Source organism: Dendrobium catenatum, unplaced genomic scaffold (assembly GCF_001605985.2).
Source record: "Dendrobium catenatum unplaced genomic scaffold, ASM160598v2 fragScaff_scaffold_1632, whole genome shotgun sequence".
Lineage (NCBI taxonomy): Eukaryota > Viridiplantae > Streptophyta > Magnoliopsida > Asparagales > Orchidaceae > Dendrobium > Dendrobium catenatum.
The window spans coordinates 127,398-142,284 of NW_021320094.1; the positions used below are offsets into that span (position 1 = coordinate 127,398).

At 36.2% G+C, this 14,887-nt stretch overlaps 1 protein-coding gene across 1 annotated transcript; it reads left to right on the top strand.

The window, feature by feature from the left end:
- The first annotated feature begins 4,759 nt into the window (after positions 1-4,759).
- On the top strand, positions 4,760-5,824 carry LOC110115032. The gene has a single exon (XM_020848134.1). The coding sequence runs from the start codon at positions 4,760-4,762 to the stop codon at positions 5,822-5,824; it is 1,065 nt and encodes a 354-aa protein (XP_020703793.1).
- Positions 5,825-14,887: the final 9,063 nt, after the last annotated feature.

The following is a 14,887-nucleotide window of genomic DNA, read 5'->3' on the forward strand; positions in this document are numbered from 1 at the left end:
GGGCTCCAAAAATTCGGCCCCAGCCTCCGCTTGCTTTGCTTTTTCTTTTTGGAGGAGTTTTAATGGATTTAAGTTTCGGGGTAAATTTTAGGAAGGTAGATGGTTTGTAGATAAGACCCTACCAAGAGATTTCGCCCTCATTTTGTGAGGACTTTATTATATGAGTTCTAGTTTCCTATAGGTGCAAGCCCCTATAGTTAATTACCCCTCTCGATAACCAGAGAGAACTTTCAATTAAGGCTAGTTGTCAATCAGATACATTGTACCCATAGATACGTAGTATCAGGCGTATAGTTGCAACATTGATTAAAGTGGACTGATGAATTTAGAGATTTGATATTTAAAATTAGAAATTTCCACCATCTTATACTTAAAGCGGATGGTGGGGGAATGGATGATAAACCCGATCAAGAACTCATGGTTTCGTCATCCCGGGCCATCGGTTGTCGACCCAATCTGACAGAAGGATCCTTATCGGCAGCCATGGGTTGCTTCGTCCAAGGGGACCTTATAGACCTGAGATGAATGTTTGTCTGAGGGGACAAATTTGAAATCACCTTAGCTTATAGAGGGATTTGTGCCCTATCGATCATATCCTATTGAATCATATCTCAAGGATTTGATGCCACTAAGGAGCGTATTGGCTCTGACCATAACTGGTATTTCGTGGTGCCATTTAGCGACAAAAACCACTCGGTTTAGAGGACCCCGGGTCATAAACGTTTATCCCGCGGTACCATTTGGCTGTAAAATTGTCAGTTAGAAGACATGTACCACGTCCTTACTGGCAGGAGATTGTTTGAGAATGAATCCTAGGGATATTTTCGACCAAGCATTTAACTCAATGTGAGTTGAAGTAATTTTAATTTTTCCACCCCTACAAACTATTGCGAAGAGTGGATATACTTTGCTTTAAGTGGTTGGATGGATTATTTTAATTTTAAATAACTTAGATTTTGGGATTTTTATATAGCTTTGAGATTTCATGGGTGTTTGGGAAATCATTTAAAAGTATTTGTGAACCCCTCCAATTGAGATAGATATTTAACATGATCATCACCAGGGTGTTTTGAGTCATTTTCATTTATGGATTGAATCTTGTCGACTCCATCAAGTTATCAATTGAGGATTAAAGTCCATAGGCTTTATGTATTTATTAGTGAATTCTCTTGATTATAGGCCTTGATGGCCTAATATGAATGTTTTAAAATAAATATATAAATCCCCACAACCGTATATTTTGCCTGATGAATTGTACCCTATCAACTCCTATTGACCCGTATATGAGGATCAGATTTTATAAGCTTTATGCCCTTTTTTGTGAATTCTCTTGATTATATGCCTTGAAAGCCTAATATGAATGTATTAAAATAAATCACTACATATTCTTTTGAATATTAAAACTTGTTCCCTGTTGTCCAAAAATCAAGTCCTCAATTATTTAAGTTATGATCAAATGAGATTCAAGTTATAACATATTCTTCTATACTTTTAATTTAGGTTCAAATTGAATTAAATTTCTTTGCATTTCCTTGAATACGAGTCCGAGTCAGAGTTCAAGTTGTCCAAATTCAAGTCCTTTGCATTGTTCAAGTTCAAATCGAAGCTCTTTGCACCAAGTTCATTTGAGTTCAAGTCTTGTGAGAGTCCCCAGTGATTCAACTCAAGTCCTTGTTTGAGTTTAAATGTTTAAATCATGTCCTTGATCATTTTGAATGTTCAAGTCTTTTGTAATTTAAGTTATGTTCAAATTTAAGATCAAGTCCAGGCCCCATTTTTTTTTCAAGTCCTTGGGCGCTTCAGATGAAAGTTCGGCAGCCTATCGATGTCTCCCTGTTTAGGAGAAAAACCAAGAGGCAATCTTCACCTCCACGCTACACTAGCGCTTCAGGTATATGTTGGGTGACATCTCAGTTACATTTTTTTATTAATCCTCGCTCGCTACATGAGCGTTTAAGGGTCTTCGGGTACGTGTTTAAAAGAGCATAATTTTCTTTACCCCTCTGCACTACATGAGTGTTTGGAGGTACTTATTTTTCGTCCCCCTCGTGTTACATGAGCACTCCGGGGATTACCCATCTTGTTGCGAGCGTCACATCAGTTTCCCTCCCTACTACACTATGTGAGCGTGTATGAGGTTTGCCGGCTTGTCGCAAGCGTCGAGGACGGGATTTTTGAGTGAGAAAATTTTATACCTTACCACATGGCGGCGACGATGGCAATGAGATTCACCAAAAGATTTCCTTTTTTGGGATTTTCTCTCTTTTTTTACTTTCTTTTTTTTTTACTAAAAACAATTTAATAACAATAAAAATACAATTAATATAACTAATAGATTATAATATAATATAATTATTGTAACTTAATTATAATGATAACCTATGATGATGATGATAATAATAATAATAATAATAATAATTAATGATAATATAGCTAATTAACTAAATAAAACAAAATAACATTTATACCTAATTAGCATAAGAGGTCGGGTTGAGCAAAATAACAGGAGGCAGCGTCGGGTATAGGTAGGGGGCGACGGCTTAAGGTCCAGAGAGGGCTTGCGGCTGGATGTGGTTCAAAAAGAGGAGGATTGATATGTTAGAGCTGGAGTTCGGCTATGAGAGAGGCGGGCTGGCTTTGTGTAGCTCAAGGCATCGGTCTTGTGGTTGAGATTTGGCTTGGGGTTTGCAGCAAGAGAAGCGCAAGGAGGAGGCGCCGGGTAGATGTAAGGAGGAAGCTCTCTCTCTCTCTCTCTCTCTCTCTCTCTCTCTCTCTCTCTCTCTTTGTGGTTTGACAGTTTTATGGGGTTTGGCCGAAGAAGCACGCGAACGGGAGATGGAGGGAGATCGAGCATGGTCTCGATCGAGTTGGCTTCGGTGGGATGGGGAGTTTAGCAGAGGTAGGTTGGCAAGTAATCGGGTTGGAGAGCTCTGGTTCGGAACTTGTGCATGGAGGGGGAGAGGATGAGCGAAAGGTTTCGTAAAAGAGGAAGTGACCAAGTGATGAGGCGACTGGGTTTGGCTTGATTTTAACAACACAAAGGCAGGTGGATTGATTGATTGTATAAGCAATATCAGGCCAAAGGAAGGACGTCAGAATTTTGCGAATTGAGTTGGACAAATTTTACGAATGTCTCATAAGCCTTGCAAAACTTCAATATGTACCATATATTTATATCCTAAGAGCAAGCTGTGCTATTTGCTTGGAATTAAAAACTATTCCTATAATTCCCTTTTCCAAAAATTAGCAACCTAATGAATATAAACTATAACATCTGATATATGAACTTGCTTGTGAATAAAGCATCGAATTTAATTCAATAAAATTAAGAATCTAATTTTGAATATAGAAATGATTCTTTATTTAATCACAAATTAATAATAATTAAAATAAAATTAGCAAAAAAATAAGAGAAATATAGATAATTTTGATTTGAAATTTTTGTTCAAATTTGTTTAACTAAGTTTAAGATTATTTACAATACTAAAATATTTTTTGAATAATTTACACTATCTTCCTAAAGGATTTCACAATGGTAGTTTAAGTCAGTGGAGCAATCAATTTTCAAATACAAATTTGAACTTACTTTTGAATCTAGTATACTTTAAATGATTTATTGTACTTCATTTGATCTGTTTTGATGTTCACGTCCTTGCTCTTAGGTCCCTTCTCCTTCGACTTGTTATTTAATTGATCATCCATTTTGTATCAATATTTGTGTAAACATCTAATCTTGAAACCACTTCATATACATAGTAATACATCTAATTATATATTTGTTATCATAAAAAAGTGATCACATATGCCTTCGAAATGTGTGGGTTTTTTTTTAAGGATGCAGATTTATATTTGTTAGTGATAAGAATGAATATATAAATGACCTCTCTTTCTTAATTTAATGCATTATGCGTATTTTAAGAGTGAGTTGTAAGGATTCCTTAAGAATTTCTCTTTTTAGACAATCCTTCAACTAGAGAGAGAACGTCTGGTTCGAATTCTAGAGAGAGAAAGTTCATCGCCTGTTCGAATTCGATTTTGCGGGGGTTTTCGCATTCGAAGGGATTAGCGCCGGATGATCGCCGGCATTATCTAGCCGGTTTGTATGAATGTTCCGCGACCATTTGGCCCTCTGCGGGCCAATGGTAGAGGATCAAATGGTATTGTGATTAGAGAAGGATTTAGACCGTTGGGCCGTCAAGATCCTGTTGAAGGCAAGGGGAAGAAGGTTTTAGTGGATGATTTGGTGGTGTAGAAGAATGTGGATACCCAGGGTAATTTAGGTTTGGCGAATCTTGATTCTTCGGCTTCGGATGATGTAATTCTACGGGTGAAGAATTTTTCTGGAGTTCTTGATACACACGAGGGGCGTATTATTGGAAATGATTTGAATTCGGTGGAAGTTCAGAAGGAAAGTGAATTTGTGGATTACTCTAAGATCCCTATGAAGGATTCGACTAGTTTTGAAGTTACGAAGAATAAGATGATTGATAGTTCTGGACAGAAGGGTGTTGGTGAGGTTGCTAATGCTTGGTCGAAGCCGAAGCCTATCAAAATTATGTTTAACAGAGACCAGGCTGAATTTTCTGAAGATGGTGTCGTGGTCAGGTTAAATGCGGAAAGGGAGGCAGAGAATTCAAAAATTTTGAAGAATTCGATTGTGCTTTAAGTCTTGGGGAATAATGTGCCATTCTCGGTTTGTAGTTTATAGTTGAGAAGGCAGTGGAGCAAATACGGTGGATTTCATTTGACGTTGATTGGAATGAACTGGATTTTGTGTTCGTTCAAGACTAGTGAGGTGGAAGATGAAATACTTAATGAAGGCCCGTGGTATGTGAATGGGTTCATTGTTGGTATGGACAGATGGACGCCTATGTTTGATCCAAATTCATTTAAGGGAATCTCTTCTCCCGTTTGGATTACATTACCGTGCTTGCCTTTGTACTGTTGGGATGAAGATAGTATAGCAAGAATTGCTTCTTGCTTTTGTTCGCCAATGTACATAGATGGCAATACCTTTCGCTGGAGTAAATGTGAATTTACCCGTGTCTATGTAAGGATTGATTTGGAAAAGAAGCTGCCGAATGGTGTTTGGGTGGAAGGTTCAGCTGGGAGGTTCTTCCAACGGGTGGAGTATGAGAAAATTGATCTTCTTTTCTATCAATGTGGTAAAGTGGGTCATGATGATAAGATTTGTCCGGAAAATGTAACTCTTGGGATACATGACCAAACGAGGAAGAAGACGGATATAGTTACGGTGGAAGGAATAAAGATTGCGCCTGATAATAATCCTTCTGTGATCAGTGCTGAATATGGTCCGTGGATTCATGTCCATTTCAAGAATAGAAGATTTAAAAGGGATCTTGCCAAGAGAAGAGGTGTGAAGTACAATGGGAATAATACTGATAAGAGAGTTAATAACAGCCATCAGGATAGGGTGCTGGAGAGAGTCCGGACGAGGACAGAGGTTGCTTATGTTGTAGAAGATTCAGTTCTAGCTCCAGTAAAAAATTCAGTTAATATGGAGACAGCTGGTGTTGAGATGTTTGATGTTCACTCAACTAATCGTTTTGCTATGTTGGTTGATAAAGATGTAGAAGAAGGTACTGAGAAGCATGGAGAAATTGATAAAGCTTTGGACAGGAGCTTGGATATACCTAAACTTGATGCTAACCACATTGGTTTGGGTTATCATAGTGGTGTTGCCAAGATTAAACTAACCAAGGAATTGAGATCATTGGGGCCGGTTGAGCCTGACTATAAAAAAAAGAAGAGGGATGGGTTGTTGAACCCCAGTAGTGGGGAGAGATCTTCTGTACCTGGTTAAATGTCATCCATCTTATTTTGGAACTGTAAGGGATCCAAGAAGAGGGACGCTTCCTTGTATTTGAAGGAGATTGTTAGAGATCAGGATGTGTTCTTTATTGGGCTTATGGAGACCAAGTTGTCTAGTATTGATAGGAGGGAGGTTGATTGTCTTATAGGGAGTGATTGGGAGTTTTTTCACTAACCTGTTGTTGGTACATCTGGAGGTATTTTTGTGCTATGGAACATAAATTTGGTGACCTTTGATGTTATGGAAGCTACTTCACAGGCTGTCATTGGCAATCTTTCGGTTCCCATCTTGGGAACTTGGAGAATTGCTACTGTTTATGGCAACATATGATGTAAGGAGAGGGGAGGCCTTTGGAGTATATTAGAGAAGAGTATGGAGAATGCTATTCCTTCTATTATTGGGGTGGACTTCAATTGTATCATTAATAAGGAGGAGAAGAAAAGAGGTAAGAGGTTCTTGTTCTCTAAAGGACCTAGGGAGATGAAGGGCTTTATGATGAATTCTGATTTTCATGATGTTAGTAGTGTGGGACCAAGGTTTACTTGGTGTAACAACATGGAGGGTGCTTCTCGGATTTGGGAAAGGCTGGACAGGTGTATGTTGAATTCGGTTGCTATTCAGAAAATTCCTTTAGTTGTAACCAGACATCTTGCGAGAATGGCGTCTGACCATTGTCCTATTGTTGTTAAGATGGATGAAAAGGTGCGGTTCAAGTTAAAGGCAATAAGATTTGAGGATACTTGGAGGTCCTACCCTGCGGCAAAGAGTCGTGTTTATCACTCTTGGAAGAAGAATGATTTTGGAGATGAGTATATGATCCTTCAAAGGAAGCTTAGCCGCACATTAAAATCGCTATTTTTTGTAATAAAAACAAGTGTAAAGATTTGAATGTGTTAAAAGAGAAATTGAAAAAGGAGATCCAAATAAGGAAGATTTGGGTGTCAATTGGTCGGTTGATGACCTTTTCATTCTTAGAAACAAAGTCCATGAACTTAATGTTACTTTGAAGAGGCTTTCTACTTGGTGGAATCAAAGGGCAAAGGCTAGGTGGCATGAGGAAGGTGATATAAACTCAAAATTGTTTGATAATTATGCCTCGGCTAGAAGAAATGGGAATAGGATCATTTAAATTAAAGATGAGCTCAACAATTTGTATGACGAGGATGAGCAAATTGATAAGGTCTTCGTTAATTTTTTTGAGAAGAAATGGAAGCACTGGGATTGTAAAGTGACGGGCTGGCCTACAGTTTTTGAAAACCAGAAGATTGCAGCTGATGATATGGATGTGCTCAATGCAAAATTTTTAGTAAATGAGTTGCAGAATTCAGTTTTTCAGCAAGGAAACAACAAGTCACCAGTCTTGGATGGAGTCACCTCTTCTTTTTATAAGAGCTATTGGAGTATTGTATGGGAGACTCTTTGGAATACAGTTAACTGTTTCTTTAAATCCTGCAATATGCATAAAGAGTGGAAGAATACTTTGATTGTCTTGATGTCTAAGATTAAGAACCTTGTGATTCCTTCTAACTTTAGGCCTATTAGCCTTTGCCAAACTAATTATAAGATTGTGGCTACCATGTTAGTTAATAGATTAAAGAAGGTTATCTCCAAGATGATTTCAGAGGAGCAAGTGGCGTTCATCCATGGAAGATCTATTGCAGAGCATTGCCTTTTGGCTAAGGAGATCTTTCACAAGTTTAGAATTTCTAAAAATAAGAAGGGGTTGATGGCTTTAAAACTTGATATGGAGCAAGCGTATGATAGTATGGGATGGACATCTCTTCGGCACATCTTGATTTGGTATGGTTTTCCTACTGATTTTTCTAACCTTCTCATGGAATGTGTTGTAGATGTTAGATTCTCTATTATCATCAATGGGAGAAATTCTAAGTCGATTAATGCTCAGAGTGGGTTCCGTCAAGGGTGTCCACTCTCACCGTATCTTTTTATATTGTGCTCTCAACTCTTGTGCAACTCGCTTGTGCAAAGGGGACAGAAGCTTGGCATACAAATTTCTCCTAGAGGACCTATGATCACACACCTCCTTTATGCAGACGATGTGTTAATATTTTCTCATGCATCCGTGGATTTAGCTAATGCTTTGAAGACTATTGTGGAGGACTTTTGTAAGTGGATTGGACAAAGAATAAATGTAAGAAAATCTCAGATGATATTTGACAAGGTGGTTAGTTACTCCATGAAGAAGAGAATAGCTAAGGTTCTTGGCTTCATAGTTGTTAAAGCGATGAAGTATTTGGGAGTGAAGATGTCTCTTAATAGACTTAAAATGGCTGATTTTTAAGAAATTCTGAGTAATGTTATGGATAAACTCAATGCTTGGAGTAAGAAGTCCCTATCATTAGGAGGTAAGCTGATTCTCATTGATAGTTCTTTGCTTTCTATGCCTAATTTCTTAATTACTCATTCTATAGTCCCCAAGAGGGTTTTATATGAGTTGGAGAACTAGAAGTTTTATTTGGCATAAAAACGATGGGACCAATGGTATGAACTATGTTGCTTGGGGTGATATTTGTAAACCAAGAAGTTGGGGAGGGTTGGGTTTGCATTCTCCCCTCCTTAGAGTTGGGTCTTTAAGATCCAAGTTGGCTTGGAATTTTATCCAGAAACCGCAATCTTTGTTCCATCGTGCAATGATAGTTAGATATGGTAATGATGTGATGAATGGAACCCAAAGGAAGATTACTTCCACAGCTTGGCAAATTTTGGTGGATGGTGGCAAATATTTGAAAATGGATGTTCGTTGGAGAGTGGGCAAGGGTGACAAGATTAATATTTTAAATGATACATGGCTGCTTGATAGATGTATCAACCATTGGCCAACTTATGTTGACTTTGATTTTCTGGATGGAATGTACATACAGTAGTTTTTGCTTAGCAGTGGTGAGTGGAATTGTACCAAGTTGCAAAGGGCCTTCCATCCTGATCTAGTGTTCTTGATTAGCCAAATTCATGTTGAGTTTGAGGAGGAGGATAAGCTAGAATTGATGAAGATGTGCTCGGGAAAGACAGTTTCAGCATTGGTGTATGAGCAAGTGTTGTCCAACAAGTATACCCTGGAGGATGCTGATTACTTCAGCTGGTTGTAGAAATTAAAACTTAAGAAAAAGGTGGAGATCTTCTGGTGGAGGTTGGGAAAATCAGCGATTCCTACCAATCTTTTTTTGAAGAACCGTAGAATTTCAGATAACGATCTTTGTCCTAGAGGATGCCAAGTGAGTGAAACATATGAACATGTAATGGACACTGTAAAAATATGACTGATGTCATCGTGAAGATGGGTGAATGGGGTATTTCTATTCCTATTTTTAGTTCTCTGAATTGCTGTTTGCTGGGGTTAAAACAGATAGCACAAAATAAATCTGTGATTGTATAGATTTACTGCAATATTGTATATCACTCTTGGAAGAATCAGAATGCTGTCAAGCACAGTAAGACTGCTTTGCCATGCTCTATGGTTGCTTCTAATGCTTTGTTCTCAACCATTTCAAAATCTGGTCCATATCATACTAGCTGGGGTACTAATCTCCTTAGGGAGTCTCAAAGTACATGGTGCCCTCCACTGAAAGATTGGATTAAGATCAATGTAGATGCCTCTTTGCTTAGTTCCAATTTGGCTGGTGTTGGTGGCGTTTTTAGAGATCACAAAGGTAGGTTTATAAGTGCATTTGGGAAGAATGGAGCTCATTGGGATATTACTCAATTAGAGCTAGAAGTAGTTTTCTCGGTGAAGGGGTTTTTGAGAAGCTGGATGTTAGACTGTAAAGGGCTGATCATTGAGAGTGATAATATGAATGTTATCAAGTTCATTCAATATTCTCTAAAGAAGAATAAGTGGCAAGTTGATAGATGGCCGACAAAGGATTTGTGTTTCTTAAATGATTTTAATAAAGTTGTTTTCCTCCATGCTTATAGAAGTTGTAATAAAGTAGCTAATTGTTGTGCTACTATGGCATTGGAGAGTAGTTTCTTTTTTGATAGTTTTTCTTTTGAGAACATTCCTTCCTTGTTGTTAAATTTAATCAAGGAGGAATGTGATCCGTTTATTACCTGTAATTAGGTCTTGTTTTGTTCTTAATGCAATTTGATGCACTTCTTAAAAAAAAAATAAGAGTGAATTGTAATGAAGTAGAAGAATGACACAACTTTAGAACATAATGAAGAAATGAAAGAAATTTTTTAGTTCACATAGTCGGTCTCCTCAATATGACGTTATAGTTTTTTTTTTTTTTTTTTTCAATATGACGTTATAGTTAACTTCTTACAAAGCCCAATTTTAAATAACATTAAAATCTATTAATTTATTTTTAAAATCTACATTTTTTATTGGTATTAATTTTATTGGTTTACGTCAAATTAGATGTGGTGTAAAATCATATAAAAAAAATGATAACTTCAAATTCTTGACTTTTTTCCAAACGGAGGTTAAGTCACATTGCCACCGTATTGAAATTTCAATTATTTCATGTTTAGTTGACACCTAAAATGGTTTCATCAAAATTTTAAAATAACAAGAAGATTTATTTAATAGATCAAATCCCTATGTTTTTTGGTGTTTTAACATATTGTTTAACAACCCTTTCCTCTATTTGTGATGTTTTTTATTTCCAAAGAAGATAATGTTTATATAGATAATTAATGTACTAATAAATTATTTTAAGGAATTAAAATTAGGTTAAAGGAAGTTTATTAATTGTTTTGTATTTTTGTAGTGACAATGCCTTTGTTCCTAATTAAATTTTACACATGCTTCTTTAGTGAAACAATGATCGAGTAGCAGAATAGAGGAAAGAAAAAAAAAAGGTAAAATAGTCTACAAAAGACTAAAGGCCACTAGAGAGCCTAGTTATAATAATAGAATTGTAGAAAGGTCTGCCATCAGATGTTGGCCTCTTCCCAATGATAAAGATAACGTGAACTTGAGAAACCACTTTTAAGGTTTTATTATATTCCCATATGTTCTTCTTTAGGGAGGGAACTTAGTAAATACTTCTTCAAATATAATTTTGCAAATAAAAATCATAGTAGGAAAGTTGATGTCATCGAATGTTATCACGCACACCCTCTTCAATATAAAAGATGGGAAAGGGTTAGAAGATAAGATCCCCCCAGTAAGGTAGATAGAGATATTATTCTTGGTTACTATTTTCACTAAAAAGAGGACCTTATTACTAGAACATATTAAGAGAATTTGATTCAACAAAAAAATTCAAAGATAATAGCCATAAAATGTGGAAAAATTTTACTAGCTATAACACAAAAGGGCATAAAACTATGAATCCCTTGATTAGATAACTTCCAATTACTTGAATTTATTGTATAAAGGATCTAAATCAATGTATATATCAAGTGTGATGTGGGGATTGATTGATTGAAATTGGGATGTAGGTGGGTGGTGACAATAGGGACAAGTAAGATTAATGGGCTAAACTTGGAAACACTAACTTTGGTTTTATGATTTAATGGTATGAACTGGAGGTATAACATAGTATAACATGCTAGAAGAATGTTTAGAAATTATTTCTAGAGTTTATGGTGGATTTTAATAGGCTTAAGTGCTTGTAGAAGTTTGTTTAACAAGACAAGGTACCATAAAAACCACCTTTGGCTGATTAGTTCTAGCAAGATTTTGGATTATTTTTAGGCAATTAAAATGTGGTGAATTTATCAAGAAGTTTAGTGGATGGATAATTGGAAAAGGATATACTAAATTTTAAGTGGAATAAGTGTATGTAAGAATTAAACTACTGATCAAAGTAATAATGATTGTGATTGCAATCATGTAAGCATAGTTTGGAATTCAGCCACCAAGCCTATTTCACCTGAGATAAAAAAAAAACTTTAAATTTCTTTTGAAATAATATCAATCCTTTAATATTTCATCAAATAAGTATTAACAATAGTCTTATACTCTTTTTAAACTCATAACAAAGAGAAAGAGTTGTAGAAGAAGGAGAAAGCATTTACTAATTTGTAATCACCCTTAACTACCTTTTGAAATCAATGCTCATTGTAGATTCATATGAAAATTTATTAAATTATTTATTTATTTAATAAATAAAAAATTTTCTAAGGGTTTTATATTACATTTACCAAGTAAATTTTAAAATTAAATTATAAATACTAAATTTTAAATTTTAAAAAACTTAAAATTCAAACTTTGGAATTCAAAATTTTGATGTTTTTATAGTTTCTAAACATAATATTACAAACACATATGTCTCATAAACCCATGAACATGAATAAAATGGACTTAAAAATGGTTAATCATATGTAGTGGGAATCATCTTGCTTTTGCTCATTATGATTAGTCCATGTCTCATTATAGGGGCTTCTTGTGCTACTTTACTTCCCCTAGACATGAAAGAACTCTTCTCTAAAGAGTTACAGTCTAGGTAATCTTCCACACCACTAGGAACAATATTCTCCAAATCAACACTAGTAAGCCATGTGTCATCACTAGGTGGCTTATTCTTGAACCTAATTAAGGGTATGTGGTCTACAATATTATTTTTTAATGCTTCTAGGATGTTGGTTGATTGAATGTTTGTGTGCTCCAAAAATCCGGCCCCAGCCTCGACTCGCTTTTTTTGCTTTTCTTCGGCGAGGGTGTTTTAATAGACTTAAGTTCTGAGGTAAATTTTGGGAAGGCTGATGGGTTCGTAGATAAGACATTACATAGAGAATTCACCCTACTTTTGCGAGGACTTTACGATCTAAATTCTTGTTTCCTATAGGCGCAAGCCCCTATAGTTAATTACCCCTCCCGATAATGAGAGATAACTTTCAATTAAGGCTAGTCATCAATCAGATATGTATAAATATATATTATCTAGCATATAGTAGCAACATGAGTTTAGAATTTTGGAATTGGGTTTGGATATTAGAGTTTGAAAAGTTTGATATTTAAAATTAGAAATTTCACCATCTTATGCTTAAGTGGATGGTGGGGGAATGGATGATGGACTCGATCCAGATCCCATGGTTCCATCATTTCAGGCCATCGTGGTCCCTAGTCTACTTAGTCAGAGGAGGTAGTCGACCAAACCTGCCAGAAGGATCCTTATCAGCAACCATGAGTTGCTTTGTCCAAGGGGGCCTTGTAGACTTGGGGTGAATGTTTATCTAAGGGGATAAACTTGAATCCACCTTAGCTAATAGATGGATTTGTGCCCTATCGATCATACCCTATTAATTAATATCTAAAGGATTTGATGCCACTAAGGAGCTTATTGGATCTCGTCATAATTGGTATTTTGTGGTGTCATTTGGTAGCAAAACCACTCAGTTTAGAGGGCCCTAGGTCATAACCGTTTATCCTGCGATGCCATTTGGCAGAAAAATCACTGGTTTGAGGACACATGCCACATCCTTACTAGAAGGATATTGTTTGAGAATGGATCCTAGTGATATTTTTGAATAGGCATTAGCTCTATATGAGCTGAAGTAGTTTCAAATTTGTCCACCTCAGTAAACTGTTGTAGAGGGTGAATGGATTTTTCTTTAAGTTATCTGATGGATTATTTCAAATTTAAATATTTGGATTTTGGAATTTTGATGATTTTTGGATTTCAGAACTTGTGGAGTTTTTGTGGAATTTGGGATAGCATTTAAAAATGTTTGGAATGGACCCCTTCGGTTGAGATTTATATTCAATACAGCCGTCATCAGGGCGTTTGGGGTCACTTCTATTTAAAGCTTGAACCTTGTCTAACCTATCAACTTGTTGATAAGGGATTAGGTTTCATATGCTTTGTGCCTTTATTTGTAAATTTTCATTTTTATAGGCCTTGAAGGCCTAATATGAATGTATTAAGACAAATATAACAGTCGACACAACCATATATTTGTTTGATGGTTCGAACGATGTCGACTCCTTTTGACCCGTATAAAAGGATCGGGTTCAAACTTGAATTCACTTATCGACTAGCGTAGCATCCTTAAACGTCACGTGTGTACCAATAACATGTTCGCCGGGGCCTATGCGGATGTTTGGGGGCATTTTATAATTATACACTGTCTACTCCATTTTACATGTTTAAGAGGATTGAGTTCAAATTTAATAACCCGCGCAACATCCCTAGACATCACATGTGTACCAATAACACGCTCGTCAGGGCCCTTATGGGTTGTGATTGTATTTACCCCTTTGGTGTACATATACATATACAAACTATGTTGCACATGCGGGGATACTTTGAAATACTTGTAATTATGCAAGTAACTGCCATTCGAATGCATATAATATTTCATTTGAGAATTTGAACACGCCTTCTGTTCACTTATAAGAGTATTGTGGATTCAGTGGTGGGGCGTTATAGATTGTAGACGCCTTCTATCTTCTTATATGAGTTTTACAGATCAGGTGGCATTATAGCAGCTTATGGATTGAGTTGTTTACTGCCTTGTACAAGTAGACTACCGTGCACTACTTGCGTGATTTACGCAGGTAGATTATAGTGCACTAACGAATCTCCTACTTTGGATTTTATGAGCTTGCACATGTTGAAGCACTTTTGGTAATTTGCTTATGAATTCTACAATGGGTACATAATGGGTCTTCTACGGTAGCTCATAGAAGCTCTTATTTGTCACATAATATTTGTATTTTCTTGTAGAAGTTATGTTTAGTACACTATGGATCTTTTGTAGTGGCACGTAGGCATTTGTATTTATCATTAATCGATCACCTTTTTCTCGCTAGAGATTTACATAGTTATCTTCTCTAGGTGGTTGTTGATTGTAAGAGCATTCTCTACCTTATACCAATCACCACTCACAAGTATATTATTAAGCATATAAGGGATCATTATAATTAACATCTTGACATTCATTCAGCACCTCCTGTTATAACAGTCTGTAGATGATTTATATATATTGTTGATATAACACTCTTGCCTTGAAATGATGTCTCATAAGTCATAAATATATCTATGCTCATAGAAAACCGATCATCCTTGCAACATGTTTGTCATTGCTAGTTGTGTGTATATTTGAATTCATCATGTGTCGCCTATTAAACTCTTATGCTTGAAA

Bases quoted from the DNA above. Each gene is read 5' to 3' on its own strand.
- LOC110115032 (XM_020848134.1), top strand. From the start codon at position 4,760: ATGAACTGGATTTTGTGTTCGTTCAAGACTAGTGAGGTGGAAGATGAA.